The 20,979-nt window shown below is 33.9% G+C and overlaps 2 protein-coding genes across 8 annotated transcripts in view; one reads left to right on the forward strand and one right to left on the reverse strand.

Annotated features, from left to right (window-relative positions):
- LOC149807394 (ankyrin repeat domain-containing protein 13C-like) overlaps positions 1 to 20,979 on the forward strand; it is a 113,886-nt gene that overhangs the window by 43,958 nt on the left and 48,949 nt on the right. Inside the window, exons 4-8 of one of the 2 annotated variants that reach the window (XM_089966224.1) lie at positions 10,571 to 10,657; positions 12,258 to 12,389; positions 15,838 to 15,904; positions 19,188 to 19,332; positions 20,132 to 20,263. In XM_089966224.1, coding sequence (XP_089822350.1) covers positions 10,571 to 10,657; positions 12,258 to 12,389; positions 15,838 to 15,904; positions 19,188 to 19,332; positions 20,132 to 20,263 — 563 coding nt within the window. The remainder of the gene's footprint in view (positions 1 to 10,570; positions 10,658 to 12,257; positions 12,390 to 15,837; positions 15,905 to 19,187; positions 19,333 to 20,131; positions 20,264 to 20,979) is intronic. The other variant, XM_089966232.1, reaches the window with a different exon arrangement.
- LOC149807395 (uncharacterized) overlaps positions 605 to 20,979 on the reverse strand; it is a 100,121-nt gene continuing 79,746 nt past the window's right edge. For all 6 annotated transcript variants that reach the window (XM_089966257.1, XM_089966240.1, XM_089966242.1 and 3 more), the window contains one exon: positions 605 to 4,527. In XM_089966257.1, coding sequence (XP_089822383.1) covers positions 4,476 to 4,527 — 52 coding nt within the window. In that variant the 3' untranslated portion in view covers positions 605 to 4,475. The remainder of the gene's footprint in view (positions 4,528 to 20,979) is intronic.

Below are 20,979 nucleotides of genomic sequence, written 5' to 3' on the forward strand. Positions count from 1 at the left end.
AGTCCTCATTATTATTATTATTATTATGTTGCTCAGACATCTGTCTTGAAAATAATATCATCACTACTCCTCCTGAATGGAAGGCATTGGTTTTTTACCTCAAGATTTCTTATGATCTCAAGTTCAAGATCCTTAAATGAAAATGGTTCCACTTGGATATCGAATATATCTGCCATGGTAGCTGTCTTCAAAATCTTGTTATCACTACTCCTCAAGAGAGGGCTTTCACTCAAAGGCTTTTTACAAAATGTCAAGTTGGTCCTAAATGAAAATTGTGCCAGTCTAATGTTCAAGCTACCATTGCAACTCTCTTGAAAATCTGGTTATTGCTTCTCTTCCTGAACAGAAGTCATATAGACTTGGGGTTTACACATGAAGACTTCACATAATGTCTAAGTTGTCTGAATGAAAATTGTGCTGCCAGGACATACATCATGGCCACCACAAGAGCCGTCCTGAAAATCTTGTTATATGTACTTTGTCAGAATGGATGTTCTTATTAATATGCAGGGCTTGAAATTAAGATTTTTTTCTCACACTAACCCACAAGATCACTATACATAATAATGTTTTTAGTGGTCCAGCTAAAATATAAAAAGCCAGTTCAGTTTCTAATTTGACATTGATGCAATAGCATATGTTTAAAACAAGGACAACTGTTTTTAACTAACAAGATAAAAGTTCATGTGCAAGCCTCTTCAAGACGTTTTTGTTCAGTAATGCTACAATTTGCTCTGCTTCTGAGGAAGCTACATTTTGTTTTGATTTCATGTATCATACTCATGGGCCGACAAGTGTGGGGGCAACTGGTAATATATCCCTGGGGCCTGGGCCCATAAGGGGGCCCGGGTCGAACAACTCTTTTTAATTTTATAAAAGAAAATGTTTGAGCAAGAACTAGGAGAGGCCTGGGTTTTTCTTACCCCAGGGCCCGTGATCACACTCTACAGTCCTTATCCCACTTACTTGATGTGTAGGGAGCTTGTCCAGTGTGATAAGTGGGATGATTTATGAAAGGTTTTACACCCACCAAGAAATGAAATACTCTGTGCTGTTTCGTATGTTTTTGAACATTCATTGCAGAAAGTGCACAACATCACAGTCATTCCTAGGTCATATACTTAAGTCATTCATGTTTATTTCCCCAGCATTTATGGTCCTCAGTTAATCTTTTCTTTGATCTTAAGCTTGAGCCCAGAAAATGGAGTTCTCACCAAAAGACCTGTTACGATATCTTGTTAGTTTTGGATTAAAATGTTGCTAATCTAACATTCAATATGGCCACCACAACAGCCATCTTGAAAATGTAGTTATTGCTACTGCTTCTGAATGGAAAGTCATATCATGGGAGTTTCACTGAAAGATTTCAAATTTAGTGATGTCATCAACCTTTACGCATTTACTCTTTTTCTTCCAGAAATTTTCACTTGATAAGAGGGTAAAATATGTATGATTTTAGTTATTTCTCATTGCATCCAAGCATTTATTTCAGTAAGATTTTTGTCTTGCCAAATGCTTAGATGCATAAATGGCATTTTTGATTAGTAGTTTCACCCATACGTGTGTGATAGGGTGAGAATTGGTAATTCAAAAAATGTTTCTTCCACTGCATTTTTTATTATGAGTAGAAAGTCTGTGTTATTTGGTATATTTGTAGGACTACATCTTTTTCCTTTTGTTGGTAATACACATACACTTCCCACTTTGACATATCATTAACGATGTTGACATTTCAGAGTTCAAACTAAGGAAATGCTGCATGACATGTAAACATGGCACATAGCAATAATGAGTTAAAAAGAAAAAATAGTCTTGTCATGAATTCTAGAAATTTTTTTTGAACAATGGAGCATTGTCAGTACCTTTGATGGATTCTTGTTTACTTGTAGTTTTCAAGCTTGCAGCTCTGCCTTTATGACTTCTTCCACCATAATATAATTGTGTTGAGCCATTTTGAATTAGTTTGTCTTAAAGATCTGTGTCCTCATAGCAAGCATAATTGATACCCCAAAAAAATCCAGCTATGCATTTGATTAAAGGTCATTTTATTACATAATTTTCTGAAGTAAAAAAAAAGAAGTATATGGTCATGGCAACTTTTTGCATTACATTGTGATATAGTGTGCCTTTGTTTAGTTTTTGACTTGACCTCGGTAAATATTTCTGTTGATTCACTGACATGATAAGAGGATTAAATAAGAGATCATTTCTTATGTAATAATTACCTCCATTGGCAATATTTGCTTGTAAGAGTATATTAAATAAATGGAAATTATTTTATTTTTCGGAATTTTATATTTTTCAGTTTCCAATAACTAATTTTATAGATAGTACAAGTTTCATACTGTATGTTATAATGAGACATTCTAACCTTATTCTAGTATAGGGTAAAATGCTGTATGATTATACAGTACTTGTATAATATTGTTTCTAAGTTTATGTTTTTATAGGGTAATATACGCTATGCCTATACTTGTGTAACATGATATTATCTGACCTTATCTTGGTATAGGGTGATACACTCTGTGCTCATTCTTGTATAAGACTAGACTTTCTAACCTTATTCTTGTATAAGGTAAGACATTCTGTGCTTATTTTGTTTTAAAATAAGACACCATGATATTATACTTTATAACATTATACTATCTAACCTTATTCTGGTATAAGGTAAGACACTCTATGCTTATTCTGGTATACAGTAAGAGATCCTAATATTATGCTTGTATAATATTATAATATCTAACCTTATTCTGGTATAGGGTAAGACATGCTACGCTTATTCTTGTATAAGATTAGACTTTCTAACCTTATTCTGGTATAAGGTAAGACACCCTAGTCTTGTATTTGTATAAGATAAGACTTGTTCTTGTATAAGATTAGACTTTCTAACCTTATTCTGGTATAAGGTAAGACACCCTAGTCTTGTATTTGTATAAGATAAGACTTTCTAACCTTATTCTGGTATAAGATAAGACACCCTAGTCTTGTATTTGTACAAGATGAGACTTTCTAACCTTATTCTGGTATAAGGTAAGCTATTTGTATAAGATCAGAGTTTCTAACCTTATTTTGGTATATGATAAGACATTATATGCTTACACATGTATAAGATTTGACTTTCTAACCTTATTCTGGTATAAAGTAAGACACCCTATGCTTATTCATGTATACAATTTGAACTTCCAACTTTATTCTGGTATATGGTAAGACACCGTAGCCTTATACATGTATAACATTATATTTCCTAACCCTATTCTGGTAACGGATAACACACTATAATCTTATAGTTGTTGAAGATGATACTTTCTAGCCTTATTCTATTATACAGTAAGACACTTTATGCTTGTTCTTGTATAATATACTTTCTAATCCTTTTCTGGTATAGGGTAAGTAACTTTAAGTATTTCTCTAAAGATTATATTTTTTCATACCATATTCTGGTATACAGTAAGACATCATAGTCTTACGCATGTATATCATTAGATGTTTTAGCCCTATTCTGTTACTGGATAAGACAATCTAGTTGTATACTTGCATGAGACTTTTTAGCCCTATTCTGGTACTGGATAAGACAATCTAGTTGTATACTTTCATGAGACTTTTTAGCCCTATTCTGGTACTGGATAAGACAATCTAGTTGTATACTAGCATGAGACTTTTAGCCCTATTCTGGTACTGGATAAGAAAATCTAGTAGTATGCTAGCATGAGACTTTTAGCCCTATTCTGGTACTGGATAAGAAAATCTAGTTGTATATTTGCATAAGATTAGACTTTTTAGCACTATTCTGGTACTGGATAAGACAATCTAGTTGTATACTAGCATGAGACTTTTAGCCCTATGCTGGTACTGGATAAGACAGTCTAGTTGTATACTTGCATAAGATGAGACTTTAAAGAGTTATTCAGGTATAGGCTCTTCAGTACAAGAACACCTTTCTAACAAAATCATATTTTATGTTATGAGGTAATGTGCTATATATCTGTCAACTGCATATCTATCCAAGGATTTTTTATCTTCAAGTATTGTGTTTCAATGAGTACAAAAACAATTAAATTTGGAAACATACGTATATTGTGTTATTATTTTAATTAGTATTATGTTGTTTTTTGTGTTTTTTTCAATTACACTGTACATTGTTTTATTCCAATGAAATTAGTTTGCAAGTTTGATATTTTATACATGTAAATTAGTACATAACTCTGCACTTTATTTTTATTTTTCATAGACAATTAGAAAGAAAAAAAGAAACATAAATCAAGTTTCCTGTACATATATATTAATTTTCCTCTGACTGCACTTCCAACTCTTGCCTCATTACCCAAGAGACAACAGAGCCTTTTGCTCCTTTTTACTTCTTTTTCAACTTTTCTCTTTAGTAACTTAATTCAATTATTGTTTTCCACAATTACACCATTTTTTTAATTGTTATTTCAACAGTCACTTCTGGCATGGAATCCGCCAACAGTGCTTCTTTACAAAAATCCACCAATCTTTGCGAGATATATTTGGTCATCATGTGTAAACCTGAAAATAAAGAAAATAAATTTCATTTTATTTTAATATTGACTAAATCTAGTATATGTAATGTCAAAGGAGCACAATTTTTACAATCTATTAATTCATTTATTACTTATCATTTTCATTTAATAGTTTCATTTTATTTTTCTTAGTTTATCCTGTCAATTGCTAATGCACAGAGCAAATAATGCAAGATAAACTCAGAGAGAAGAAACTAAAATATCATAAATGCTATTATTTATAGTTTTATTAAAAAATTTATTGTTATTTTGTTTGTTTAAAATATATATACTTTGTTTTAGAGCCTTATTTTAGCTGATGAATTCAAGTGGAGTGCATCGGCTACATAGCTATTTATAGAACAGGGGATTATCCATCTGCACAGTAATAGCTATGTCAACATAGTAACTTAACATAAAAAACAGTCTAGCAGTGATAAGCGATATGACTGAATAATTGTTAAAGCTACGTTAAATAACCAAATCACACACACAACTGTCAAAAATTTGAATAGCTTCCCATGACCTGTAAATAGAGAATTGATGATATCATAAAATGCCTGGAGATAGAAGACTTTGCACTACATGTAAGAAGATAGAAGATGAAAAACATTTTTATTATACTGTACATTTGTTTAGGATCAGTATCAAAAAGATCTTATATTCATTTCAAATAGAAGTGTACTACTCTGCGACTTAAATTTATATGAAACTTTAGTATTGAGAAAAGAATATGTACCAGTAATCCCAGCAACTAAAGCACAACAAAGTCAGTGTGCACCTGTATATTACAGTCTATATACAAATTATTACTATGCAAGTTACCTTAATACACAAATACATAAACCTGTAAGCTCATTCAAAACCTTATAGAGAGAAATAATCTCAATCTATAAATAAATAATCTGGAGGTGTAGTCCAAACTTTACATAAATACATTGAATGCAAACTTAACAAATGATATATAATATGTTATTATATACAAATATCTGTTCATGTTTATCTAGATGGTATATTTCCATATAAAGAGGATGATTATGTTAGAAATAGATCTAACCCATATTTGTTTGTGTGTAATGCATACCTAACTATGAACAGTTTAATTCTAGATCTACTATCACATATTACTGTCAGAAAGTTTGTGCTGCTTGTTCTACAAATGATTTTGAGGAAACAGCATAGACCCTGATCTGCAGGCATATTGAGCATAGTCATATCTATTTTGAGCTGCAGTTAGATGTTTTTAACACCGTTAATTTCTATATTCAGTTATATTTTGCCTTCAGTTGAATACAGATTTGCTACCTGTAGGTGTGTGTGTGATTTGGATTTTTTAACTATCTTTAACAATCAGATTTTAGTGATGTCTAGCACTGGGGCATCATGCTGCAGACATGTAGCATGATGTCCCACCCAGACACATTATCCTGACACCAGGCTGACCAGTCCTAACACTAACCTCTTAATGCTGAGTGCCAAGCAAGGCATCTGTTAGCACCATTTTTGTAAGTCTTTGGTATGACTCAGCTGGGGATCGAACCCATGACCTCCCACATCCAGGATGGACGTTCTAATCACTAAGCCACCAGAGCTGTGTTACTTGTAGGTAAATTTATCACTGAGATACCATAGCTACTCAGTTAAAAGATAGGTCAAACTGCACAGACCCAGATCTGTTGTTGCATCAGGTGCATGCAGATCTGGGTCTGCCCAGTTTGTTTAGAGTAATCAGTAGAACCAAAATCATAGACCCTGATCTGCAGGTGCATTGTACTCTGGAAAATCAGGATCTTTGTTATTTGCAGTTTGACTCAACTTATATATGAGAGTATATACAGCAATCCGCAGTGCAAAGATCATAATCTAAGACATGGACATGTTGCTTTTGTTGGAAGAATCATAAAATTCAATATGTTCATGGTATCTAAAGCTGTTTAATAAAATCTGTGTACTTAAACATTTTTTTTAATTCTTTGTAAAACAGTTGTCTTTTATATTTAATTTTCAGAGGTAAACTAGAACTTCATAAAGTTCATACTCGAGGACAATATGACAAATGTATAAATATTGAAAGTTTTGTGTCACATGGACAGACTGATTTCAAGTTCAGTTTTAAATAGGATACAGTACATAGCATATCAGTGACCCAGTTTTTGAAAAAATTAGCTTTATAGTATAGGAGGACATTAAGCACATATAAACTTGCATATATGTGTATGACTGTAACTTGCGTACATATGCATGCCTGTAACTTGCGTACATATGTATGACTGTAACTTGCGTACATATGCATGCCTGTAACTTGCGTACATATGTATGACTGTAACTTGCGTACATATGCATGCCTGTAACTTGCATACATATGTATGACTGTAACTTGCGTACATATGCATGCCTGTAACTTGCATACATATGTATGACTGTAACTTGCATGCATATGCATGCCTGTAACTTGCGTACATATGCATGCCTGTAACTTGCATACATATGCATGCCTGTAACTTGCGTACATATGCATGACTGTAACTTGCATACATATGTATGACTGTAACTTGCATACATATGTATGACTTTAACTTGCGTACATATGTATGACTGTAACTTGCGTACATGTGTATGACTTGAACTTGCATACATACGTATGACTAACTTATGTACATATGTATGACTTTAACTTGTGTACATATGTATGACTAACTTGCGTGCATATGTACATGTGTATGACTTTAACGTGCATACATACGTATTACTAACTTGCATACATGTGTATGACTTTAACTTGTCTAACTTGCGTACATGTATGACTTTAACTTGCATACATATGTACATATGTATGACTTTAACTTGCATACATATGTATGACTAATTTGCGTACGTATGTATGACTAACTTGCATACATATGTACACGTGTATGACTTTAACTTGCTTACATATGTATGACTAACTTGCATACATATGTATGACTAACTTGTGTACATATGTATGACTTTAACTTGCATACATATGTATGACTAACTTGTGTACATATGTATATAACTTGCATGCATATGTATGACTAACTTGCATACATATGTATGACTGTAACTTGCATACATATGTATGACTAACTTGTGTACATATGTATGACTTTAACTTGCATACATATGTATGACTAACTTGCGTACATATGTATGACTGTAATTTGCTTACATACGTATGACTAACTTGCGTACATATGTATGACTTTAACTTGCATACATACATATGACTAACTTGCGTACATATGTATGACTTCAACTTGCATACATATGTATGACTAACTTGTGTACATATATATGACTTTAACTTGTGTACATATGTATGATTGTAACTTGCATACATATGTATGACTAACTTGCATACATATGTATGTCTGTAACTTGCATACATGTGTATGACTAACTTGCATACATATGTATGACTGTAACTTGTGCATACATATGTATGACTGTAACTTGCATACATATGTATGACTGTAACTTGTGTACATATGTATGACTGTAACTTGCATACATATGTATGTCTGTAACCTGTCTACATATGTATGATTGTAACTTGCATACATATGTATGACTGTAACTTGCATACATATGTATGTCTGTAACTTGTGTACATATGTATGATTGTAACATGCAAGTTCAGATGGATGAGCTGTTCCACAGTATCCCCATGCTTCTTTGAAAACACACAAGTTTTTTTTTAAACCCACCAAAAATCCCCCAAAACCATGATAAATTATTATGTGGGTATCTTCCAGACACTGGTCATTAAGTGATTCATTGTTGCCTAGTATAATAATTATAAAAAAATATAATAATAACAATGATGATGATGATGATGATGATTTAATTTAAAGAAGAAGCTCATTTGGTCAACTAACCAATCTTCCATGAGACCATCCACAATTACGTTTGTACATATATAAAATGCACAGTTTTATACAAGATGAGGTGTCATTAGACAAAAAAATGATACATGAAGGATTCATACAAAGAGTAGTGTGAATTTGTGTAAAACATTACAAGCGAGTACATGAAAGAACAGTTTTTAATAGTACTGAATTACACAAAATCATACAAATGATTATTTCTGTAGATGTTGACTGATAAGCTTTTTTATGCTTGGCTTGAGTCAGCAGACTTTATATCGGGTGGTATGGAATTCCATAGTTTGGCTCAAGAAAAAGCAAACCTCTTCTTATGAAAGTCAGAATTTCATTTAGGTAAATATAAATATATTTTGAAATTGATTTTAGTTCATGCATATGTTTATTTTCAGCAGATTTAAAGTTACATTTAAGATCATCAGGAGCCAAACCATTTAAGGATTTATAGACTTGTAAACCCTTTGGAAAATGAGTTCTCTGCTGAAATGGAAGTCACTTACTACTTTTAGAAGATTTGTTGATGGTGTATCTAAATCAGCATAAATAATAACTCTAGCTGTCCTTTTTTGAAATTTCAGTAATCTTTCTTGATTTTCTGTATCACTATTGCCCCAGATAGAACAACAATATCCTAGATGTGGCTTGATATATGAATATGAATTGTAGAATATTTTTCTTCTTGAGGTAGGTTAGGTTTTATTCTGTTCAAGAGATAAAGCAGGGTATTTACTTTTTAATGTAGTGTAGGTGATAATGGGATAATATTCGTAAGTATTGTTGTGACTATCTGTCTGTTTATAAATGTTTCATTTTGGGTGCATAACTCTCAAACTGCTCATGGTACATGTATCTCTGCGAAATTTAGTACGCATATTGGATTGGTGAACCAAATGTATCTCTGTGAAATTTAGTATGCATATTGGACTGGTGATCCAAATGTATCTCTGTGAAACTTGGTACACATATTGGACTAGTGATCCAGATGTATCTCTGTGAAACCTGGTACACATATTGGGCTAGTGATCCATATGTATCTCTATGAAACCTGGTACACATATTGGGCTAGTGATCCATATGTATCTCTATGAAACCTGGAACACATATTGGGCTAGTGATCCATATGTATCTCTATGAAACCTGGTACACATATTGGGCTAGTGATCCATATGTATCTCTATGAAACCTGGTACACATATTGGGCTAGTGATCTAGATGTATTTCTGTAAAACATGGTACACATATTGGACTGGTGATCAGATGTATTGTTTTAAAACTTGGTACATCTATTGGACTAGTGATCCAGATGTATCTCTGTGAACTTGGTACACATATTGGACTTGAGATCCAGATGTATCTCATTGAAGTTTGGTACAAATATTGGACTAGTTATCCAGATGTATCTCTGTGAAACCAGGTACACATATTGGACTAGTGATAGATATACTGCTTTGAAACTTGGTACACATATAGGACTAGTGATCCATCTGTGAAACCTTGTATACATATTGAACTAGTGATCAGATGTACTGATATGAAACATGGTACACATTTTGGACTAGCGATCCAGATGTATCTCAGTGAAACTTGGTACACATATTGGACGAGACATAGTGAAACTTGGTACACATATTGGACTAGTGATCCATTTGTATTTTTGTCAACTGTGGTACACATATTGGACTAGTCCTCAGATATACTACTGTGAAACATGGTACACATTTTGGACTAGTGATCCAGATGTATCTCAGTAAAACTTGGTACACATAATGGGCTAGTAATCCAGATGTACCTCTGTAAAACTCGGTATATATATTGGACTAGTGATCCAGATGTATCTCTGTGAAACATGGTACACATATTGGACTAGTGATCCAGATGTACCTTTTCACATTCACACTTTGATAAGCTATGGTAGTTTTGAATATTTTTGTCCTTTTTTCTGTTCTACTCTCCATCAGTTAATCATGCTTTCATTTCCAGGGCAAAACTCCTAAAACATTCAAAATATCTGTATGGTATTTACTAATTGAACTAGTACTCCAGATGAGCATTTTCCTGTTTACATTTGTTCAGTTTTAATATTTGTAATATTTTGCATTAATTTGTCTGTTCTTCCATCCATCATTCATTCTTTTATGTTTATAGCTGGCCTCGAGAATAATTTAAGAAATCTCAGTGAAATGAGCTACACATACAGTGAAAACATTGAAGACCAAACACCAGTGCGACCAAGTAACAGTTTTATTTGGGTTTTTTAAAGGCTTTTATGCTTACTGAAGTTCTTAGATTTCACTTACAGTGAGATCAGTTATGTCCCCTTAGTTATAAGATTGAACATATATGCTTACATGATGTTTTAATTAATATATTTATTTTTGGTTTTATTGATATGTAGTCATAAGTGTTTACACTAACTTTGCTTCAACACATGCATTTGTACTTTTACATAAACTTACATGATTATGTTTAATGTTACTACTAGCCTGTAGTATGAGATAACATTGTTGCAAATTGTTCTTTTGATGGTCTTCATCTCACTAATGTTGAAGGCTATGCTTAGGGTGCAAGCTTGGTGTTAAGACTTTGCATCATCTAGCTATTTAGTACTAAACATAGTCACCAATAAATAAACATAATCTCCTTTGAATTTTACAATCACTGACACTGTATTAAAAACAATTAACTTTGAAGCAGTAATTGTGGCAGTGTGTGAAGACTATCAGCCTGCTGTTGATACCAGCCATAGTCTGTGATAGTTCATGTGCCAAATTTTGTTTTGCTTTGTACATCCCCAGATTATTTCCAGATCATGGACTGATCTTATAAGTGGAATCTGGTAGCTACTTGGCCACATTTGAGCACATTTTGGTTGTATAGGGTTCATTTTAGAATACCAAAACGCCTCTACTCTGAAAACTGAAGACAAAATTTGTCTTCAGTTTTCAGAGTAGAGGCGTTTTGGTATTCTGAACATTTCTTTTTTAAAAAATTAAATTCATGGCCAGAAAAATGTTTTAGTTTCAAAAGGATTTTGGTTTTGTGAGGTTTTGGTCCTGAGAGGTTTCACTGTGAGAGACCAGCTGTCCTTATATGCTTTTTTGCAAGTCTTAATTTTTTATACTTTTAATGTTTTTGTCTATTAATCTATCAATCATTATGGAGCATAGCTCCAAAACCATTCAAGATATCTCCATAAATGATGCTAACTTTGTTACTAGTGGTCAAGATGTGCCTTTTGCTATTCACAATTCTTCCATTTCAATGTATTTAATGTTTTTATCCATTTTTACATCCATCCATTTTTTATTCTAACTTTTGTTTCTGGAGTAAAACTCCCAACTGTTTAAGACAGCTTTATGAAGCTGCACATGTGAAGTACATTTTGTTATTCACAGTTGTTTATTTTCAGTATTTTTAGAGATTTTGTCTATTTCTCTATCCATCACCATTCACTATTTACACTTCATTTCAGAACAAAACTGATGATGCCCATTACTTCCCAATAGACATTGTAAATAAGAAATTCTTGTATAGGAAATCTTTTACAATACATTGTCTCCTAGCAGACATTTTGTTCAGATGGGGGATGTAGATGATTATCTTTTTGGGTTTGTTTTTAACCCAACCCCCCATGTGTAGTGAGGTGGAATGGTGTAGCTTTCACTGTATCATCAGCCTGTCTGTCTGTCTGCATGCTCATAAATATTTTCAAATTTGGAGCTTAACTTTTAGACCATTTAAGATACACATGTAAAGCAGGTTGCATAGAGGTGCCTTCTGGTTTCTTAGAAAGCTAAGGATAAGCTTGTCACTGCTTTCACCGCTATTTCAGTATTTTCCCTCTTGAAGAAACTTAAACAGCAGTCGAGGGAAGCACTTGATGATAGGCGACCAGCCTTGATACAGGCCCTGCGTAATATTGGAGACTTCTACCTTGAACTTAAGTGGGATTTTCAAAGCTGGGGTAAGTAGTGGTGTCTAGTTTGAAAGTGTGCATATCATCGTATGTTAGGTTGCTGATTATGGATTTTCTTGAGTTGTGCTTTTCGGAAATGTCCTTTAGAATTTGCTCCTCAGATTTGAGGAGAATGCTCTGACAACTTTTTACTTTAAGTCGGTGTTTATCTGTCTGATTAAAAAAGTGTTTGACAGAATTCAGTCAACGCAAGATATTTTTATGAAAACGTAACACATGACCTTCTTTTAAGGCACTGATGATAATGTACACTTTGCATGTTTAGGTCAGTTTCTTGGTATTAAGCATATTTTGTTGCATATATTAGAAAAGCAGATTGTGACACTGTTGATTGTACAGTTATGAAACTTTCTACCTGATTTATTCTAGATGTGTATAATACCTGTACAATATGCATTTATGTTCAGCTTTGTTTCTGACCATGTTTCTTGTTTAGACACTAAACTTGGTACGTGCATGCATTCTGAGGATTACTACACACCAGATTCAAAAGTAGGTCATTGTAACATACTTTAAATGCCTAGGCAAATTTCCTGGACTTTGTTGCTTGTTGAATCATCAAACTAATTATTAGTATACATCAAGAGAATAAGTATTGTCATATCAGAGAAATATCTTGTGTCTGAAAGAAAATTACAGGTATGCTTTTATTTCTTCTCACAGCTTCATTTCTATTTGAAATGATTTTAATTATATGTGTGATGTCTTGCCATGTGTTGGTGGAGTTATAGTTTGGCCATAACCAAAGAATTACTTATATCATTTGCTTAGGAAATTCACAGAATTAATTGCAAATAACAAATATCTTTCCTTCTTTATTTTTTATTTTGTTATCTCAAAATACATGGTTATACAGATGAAATTATGTGGAAAGCTCTAATACCTGAAACTCAGCTTTTCAGTTAAATGATCTTTGTCAGTAGTGGTTGTAATTTGTTGTTCATTGTGATAATTACAACAAATGTAAATTTTTTAATTCAGATGCTAGTTGTGTCTTTTATGCTTTGATTACGAATTTTAATAGCAGCAGTACAGGACTAGTCATTATTGTGTAGCTACACTTTTTCATTCCCAAAAACCTTATTTGTATGATTTGAATGCATCCTCCCACTGAGTGGAGAACTGTTAATTGGACACTGTCCACTTGTGCACCTTGCAAGTCCATTCACAGAACAGTCATCTTTTTCAAGGTTGCCATGCTAATGGATGTATCATAGATAGTGATCAGAGGAAAAACTTGTTGCAATGCTCTACTACATGGTGGGGATAGCCTCTGGTGGACTTGTATGTGACCAAGGCTCAGCAACAGACTTTGTGTTTACATTTCTCCAGTCCCGGACCACGGAGAATGAGCAGTCGATGCATTCAACTTTCAGTGGGGTAGTCTGTTTACGTATGCCTTCCCACCATTCTGATGTTTACCTAAAGTTCTACAAAAACATCAGAACTCCTGAACCATAATGTTCCCAATCTTCCAGACCTGTTGATAGATCATTCTAGCTCTATCTCACAGGAGCTATCTTCTTTCATAACACAACAAGCAACACATGTTCCACCTTCACGTTTGGCTCATCTCAAGCCATTCTATCAGAACAAGTTTTCAGGCTGGGCAGCCAGCTGTATGTATCATTCAGGGCAGGAGAGATTCTACATCCATGGTCTTTGATGCCAGATTTAAAATCTTCTGTGATAAGTGCAGTAGGAAACACATTGAACCTAGCTGTCCCTCTGTGACTTCTATTGCTGCTTTCCTTTTGTTGTTCAGTGTCAGCTATCAAGGGCTATAGAACTGCTGTTTCAAACACACCTGAATTTTCTCAGGGCATGGCAATTGGTTAGGATTCACACCATGCACATTTCATTATGAATTCTGCACTGCACAGACCTGTCTCCCATTTTTTTACACCCAGATGAAACCCCTTGTGAACCACTGAGCAAGACATCTTTTAAGGGTCTCACACTTAAGACTGTGCAAGAAGACAGAGCAAAATTTTTGCCTTGTCTGTCCTCACTGGCCGTCTCCAGTTTAGTGGGAATTATGAATCAGTTTCTCTCCTTTGTCAGCTGTGAATTTTTGCAAAAAATCAGTTACCTTCCATAACTGCGCAACTTTTAGATATTTAAAGTGTCAGTTGAATCTGCTGGGGATGATCAAAATAGGATTTTATGTCCTGTTAGGGCACTGCTTTTATTTTTTAATTATGTCTCCAGAAGGAGATGTCTTTTCATTCCTCTTAAGGGCTCTGTTGATATTTTGCCTTCCACCATCTCATGGTGCATTGTCACTACCATCAAAAGAGCTTTTTAGTCCCATACAGATAGGGACCTTTCTGTTATGAAACAAAGTTCATAATGTTTGAGCCATAACTGACTAGTGGACCTGTTTTAATCATTCTACTTTGTAGTATGTCATGAACGCTGCATTTCATCAATCTCACACAGCCTTCTTCCCTGTCTACCTCTGCTTGTTAGGACAACAGAGTACAGGCATTTTTTTCTCAGCTATCTATAGTTGAGGCATGTGTGACCCAGAGGGATAACCATCATTCAGAAAAGTGGGTCTAACCCTCTGATGGTGAGTACATTCCATTTTTCTCTGGGGGGTTTTAATAAGTTTTAGCACATCAACCTACCTGTTTGACAAATTCAGCTACACAATAGTGTTTGGGTAATATATTGCTGCTATTACAATTTATTTTGGGGAGGATGAAATTAATTTTAATTATGCTGTACTGCTGCTGTTACTGAATGTCCTCCAACCATCTCACTCTAATATCCTGGCATAATTGTTGCCTATGAAAAAGATGACTATTCTGCAAATGGACATGCAAGATGCATGAGTGTAACATGTCTTATTGACAACTTTCAACTTTGGGGGAAGATGTATTCACATCAAATGGACAAGGATATGGGGCATGAAAAAGCATAGCAACAGGTAAATATTTTATAATTAAAATTAGTTTACCCCACCTAAAAAAATTCATATTACTGAAATATTGCTCTCATTGGTTAAATTGTATCCCATAGATTTTTCTTGGCCTGTTTTAGTACTGAAATTTGGAGCCATTCCCATGTCAAAATCTGTCCATTTTTCTGAATTTGAGTGTAAAAAATTCCCGATCAATACTTTAAAAAAAAATCCTTTTGATGTACTATACTGACCTTGTGACAGAAGTTACTATAATGAATGTAGCAAGGGATCTAAAGAGCCAGAATGATGTAGGCTAACATTTGACTTTTTATGCATAAAAATGTCCCAATTCTGCAGACCACATGAACTATTTTCAAAATGGTAGCAAAATCCGTGTAACTTTAACTCAACCAATCTGAAAATTGTATTTCTAAGGTAGTTTAATTAACACCTGAAATAATTTGAATCTACTATCTGATATATTGAACCAAAACTATAAAAATACAGCATTTCATTCTGTTGCAGTGCCTCTAGTTTCAAGAATACTTCCTTCAGATCTATGTAGAATACATAAAAAAGGAGCATGTATAAGGTAAGTCAATTACAGTCAAACCCGGTTATCTCGATTACGTCGGGGGTGTAAAAAAATCGTTGACATAACCAGGTCCCGAGATATCCGGGTTCATAAAAACCGGTAATTTTAAAAATGTCCTTGAGCATTACTCCTGTCTCTTGCTGGTGTTTACTGGAATCCCCTCCCACTGCATGTTACAATAAAATAAACAAAACGCTTAATTGATAATAAAATGAAATGAACTAACCTGGTGTTGTTATCATTTATTCCTTTTTTATCATCATAAGTAATTTATTAAAGAAAAAATATATCTATGAACTCCTTATATCACATGTAGCGTATGCGTCCATTACTGTAGTGTGCATCACTTATGTCAGATAACACACGACGCATTTTTATAATTGATGTGAATATTGAAAAACAAATCATGTTTGGTTGTACTCAGAGGTTTGAATATGTTATCAGATTGAAAAATGGATCAAAGAAAATCACAAACGAGAGAGTGAGAGAGAAACATCCACCGATTGCTTTCAGGCACCCGCCATTCACGCATAACGCGGTGTTAGGTGCAAAATAACCAAGATTGTATTATATCCAGGTTAATATATGACAGTATCTCGCAGATAAAGATCAATAAATGTTTTTGAAAATACATGTACATGTACATGTACATTGACTGTGAGTGCAAATGACACTCCTTTCGCTAGCATGGGTTAGAAAGAGTATTTATTAAAGCAAGTTAATGTTGAGTAGACTACTTACCCCGCAGGCATCAATGCGAGTTTGTATCAATTATGATTCCAGATGGCAAATAAATAGATAAGCGGGTGGTGAATAAACACATCCGGTAGCGAGCAGTAAACTAATTCTTTGAACTTACCGGCAGGATATCAAATACAAAGGTTATTTTATGTAGTGAACATGATATATTCTTAATAAACTAATCGATTAAGCTACTCTTACGAACCAAAAATAGAAAGAATATGAAATAAACATGTGACTACTGCCGTAACGGACCAAAATTGTGCCTGAAAATCAATCGCTTTTGCTGACTATTTCTTTTACAATTTCTGTGAGATTGACGTTAAAAAGTTGCATTTCGTCGAATTAAGCGGGTCCACATGTTACTTCGGACCGAAACTTATGCCCGACATAACCGGGTTATCGACTTAACAGAGGTCGAGATAAGCGGGTAAAAAATAGCATAACAAAGAAGAATTTTTTCGGGACCGGACCAAAACGCTCGACATAAGCGGGTTGTCGAGATAACCGAGGTCGAGATAAGTGGGTTTGACTGTACTATTATGTAATTTATTTTGGCTTTTTACAAAATAAGAAATCTTAAACATCCTGAAAACATCCCACATTTTGATGCAGGTTTATTTTTTTCAGTGTAGAATCATCCATCCCTTTGTATTTCATTGATATTCATCATTATATTTGTGAAACAGCAGAAATGACTACATTGTACTACATCCAGGGATAATCTGGGATGCAGAGTTGTGAATTTTTTTTAGTGTATAATTTTTTTCATCTGCGAAGGCATTATCACATAAATAAGGACTGAGTACATATTTTCATGAATCATGCATGTTTTATTCACAAGAAATGTAGAAATTGCCAATTTTATTCCTGTACAGTATCACTGTTATGGTCTGCCATATTATGTGGCTTAAGAGTAATGATGGCTGAGAAATGCCTTATTTGGTTGAACTAACACTTAAGTTTTCTTTAACATGTTAATAGACAAGGTAGTTCAGTGCAACACATGTGAATAGACAAGGTAGTTAAGTGTAACACATGTGAATAGACAGTAATTCAGTGTAACACATGTGAATAGACAAAGTAGGTCATTGTTACACATGTGAATAGACAAGGTAGTTCTATGTAACACATGTGAATAGACAAGGTACTTCAGTGTAACTCATGTGAATAGAAAAGGTAGTTCTACATAACACGTGAATAGACAAGGTAAATCAGTGTAACACATGTGAATAGACAAAATAGTTCAGTGTAACATAAGTCAATAGACAAGGTAGTTCAATGTAACACATGTGAATAGACAAGGCTGTTCATTTGTGCTCAGTCCACAAATTAGTACATATATTCATTCATATTAAGTATTGTCATTTTTGTATTGAAGCTGTTCACTTGCAAATAGCATCTTTACCCTCTTTGGGGGTGCTCACCAATTATGTACTTTTGAGAGAGTGATGTATGTAAGGTGAAGTTGTTTCCATTTGAAATGTGCACATTGGAGTGAATGGTGGCATACCTCTATGCTACTTTGATGTAATGTGGCTGACATTTCTTTTGATATTGTACTTATGGAAATTGTACATGATCTAAGCACACTGCCAACTAAAATGACTGCTCCCTTGTGCTAAAAAAAATCAGTCCAAATTAGTCTAAAGTACACTATCTTTAGTACTTATTAAAATAGGGAAAATTAATTTTGCCCAACTAGAAAATACCAGCTTCTGAATGTGCAGTGGATGAATTACCAAATATATAAAATGTAAAAAAAAGTTATGGGCTCCTTTTTTTACAATTTACCTCTGAAGTCCAGGAAGTGAAAATGACCAAGTGGAGCTTGCAGTTGAGAAGGAGAAAGCTTCAGACCACATTGCTCAAATATGGTAAATGTTCTTATGCTGAATACCAAAACAATACACTCAAACTTCAGCATGAATGTTTGAATTGTAATATTAACACTTTAATAATACTTGCACCTCCTGCTGAAAGAACATATTACTTTATCATTGGTCTATTACAGTACAGGAACTGATTGGATTATTATTATTCTGTATGAAAATGGTGTGCATATTAAAATGGACCATGCTTAGGACTATTACAGAGGTAGTATATATAAATGACAAGTCTTCCATGGTCTTTGTCAGTCACTGTCCAGTCTGCTGATTAGGTAGTAATGGTCTTATTAGCTCTGCTGGTCATAGACCAAGAGCGTGTGGATGATTTTTCATCTGTTGTCCATTGCCAACATTGATTCACACAATATGCCTTGAAACAATTCCTGGCTAATCAAACAAAAGAAGTGTTTGATTTGCATACTTGGAGTGATCATTGCTGATATGCTTGTGACGTCTTAAGGCAGGGTGAAACCATTATTTGGTTTGCTGACTGCTGAAGGCATGTGACCAATAAATACAGGGCATTTATACAGGAAATTTGTGGGGGATGAATTAGAATGGCCCTTGTGACCTGGTGACTGCTGAGGACAGGCTTGACTGAATCAACAAAATTATATTTTAGAGTTGTATAGCTGTTCTCTCTCTTTCAGACTAGACACAACTCTTGTAGACTTCAATGATATGCATTGGGAACGTGGTGACATCACATTTATATTTGATGGTGAAGCATCCCCTAACGAATCATTAACTGTGTTAGACAACAAATTAAAAGTTTATCAGAGGATACGACATGAGGTATAAAAGGTTATAAATTTGGCTACACTGTGTTAGAAAATGTTATAAATTCAGCTACACTGTGTCAGAAAACTTTAGAATTTTATTTCTATATTTGACAAATGTCAGTGATCTAATAGATATTTATGGGATGATGCCACTACACTTATGACATTTTTGTAGGACAGTAACTTAAATTAATTTGGATATGCATGTTTGCATAGCTGTAATACAATTATGTAAGAATAAAATGGAGGCATTGATTGTAATTGAACTGCTGTATTTTACCCAAATATACTGTACACCAAGTTGTAAATAGCCTAAAGCCATATCTGCTGCATCCTCCTTTAGTTATAAGTCAGTGCAATAGATCTACACTCTCTTTTAAAATTAAGATCACAGACTAATAATTTTAACCATATATTTAATTCACTCCCAGGTTTCCTAATCATGTGTGATTCAATCCCAGGTTTCAAAATCATGCTGAAGAAATTATAGGGATTTTACAGCAGGTGCACTGAAGGCAAATATTCTAGTGATTCAATTAAACTGTCACTTTTACTTTGGATGTCACTGGATATCACTAAAGATAGAAGTATCATCAGTTTTTGTTTGGCTCAACCTTCCTCTCTTTTTTTACACAATCAATTATCTTAAACAGTCAAATTTTTAAGGCTCATAAACCGAATTATTAACGAAAATAACCTTTATTATCAATCACGATAGTAGTATGATCTTTATTGGTTTTACGTGTATTTTTGCAGTGGATGATTTTTTAGTCTTCAGAAATCAATAAAGTTTCTCTAAATCACATTTTCAGGAAATGGATGCAGAGTTGGATGAAGAAATAGATATTCTAATGCGGAGTGACATCATGGCAGCTCAAATGTCCACCAAGACAATCACTTTCACCAGAGCACAGTCAGGCTGGTTCTTCAGGGAGGATAAAACTGTAAGAAACTGTGTGTATGTGTGTGTGTGTGATTAGATATCTATGAAGTTGATGTTGTGTGGTTTAACGCCATTTTTCAGCACACGATAGGCTATACATGGTGGCCAGTATTAATGGTGAAGTAAGAACCCCAGGAAACCCCCTGGAAAGAACCACCGACCCACGAGAAGCTACTGTCAAGCTTTCTCACATACCCACATTGGCTGAATCCGAGACTCGAACTGGTGCAGACAGAGGTGAGATGGCAGTGATTCGTAACGTATATATGAAGTAAACGAACACTTGATTTATCATGCTTTAATGAAGTCTGTCCAATATATATATATATATATATATATATATATATATATATATATATATATATATATATATATATATATACACACACACACATACATACATACTCCTTTACAATTATGCCTAGTTCTGATATTATTAGTGAAGAGTGGATTTATTTACACCAAAGTCTGAATTACTTGTTTGTGATTAGCAAAAAATCCCATTTACAGTGAATGTCTTTAAATCAGTGAAACTATTTCATAATAAGCAAAATTGAATCATGGAAGAAATGCATGGCAAACATAGGCTGATGGACCAGGGACAAGGTTTATGGCACAATTAGAGTTTTGTTATGTTTTGTTATAAATGGGTTCAACTTTATTTTCTTTTTGTATCAAAGCATTGGAGAGTGAGACTTTCTTTGACAATTACCATAT

The sequence above is a fragment of the Sinohyriopsis cumingii genome, chromosome 1, assembly GCF_028554795.1.
Source record: "Sinohyriopsis cumingii isolate HCF-2022 chromosome 1, ASM2855479v2, whole genome shotgun sequence".
Taxonomy (NCBI): Eukaryota; Metazoa; Mollusca; class Bivalvia; order Unionida; family Unionidae; genus Sinohyriopsis; species Sinohyriopsis cumingii.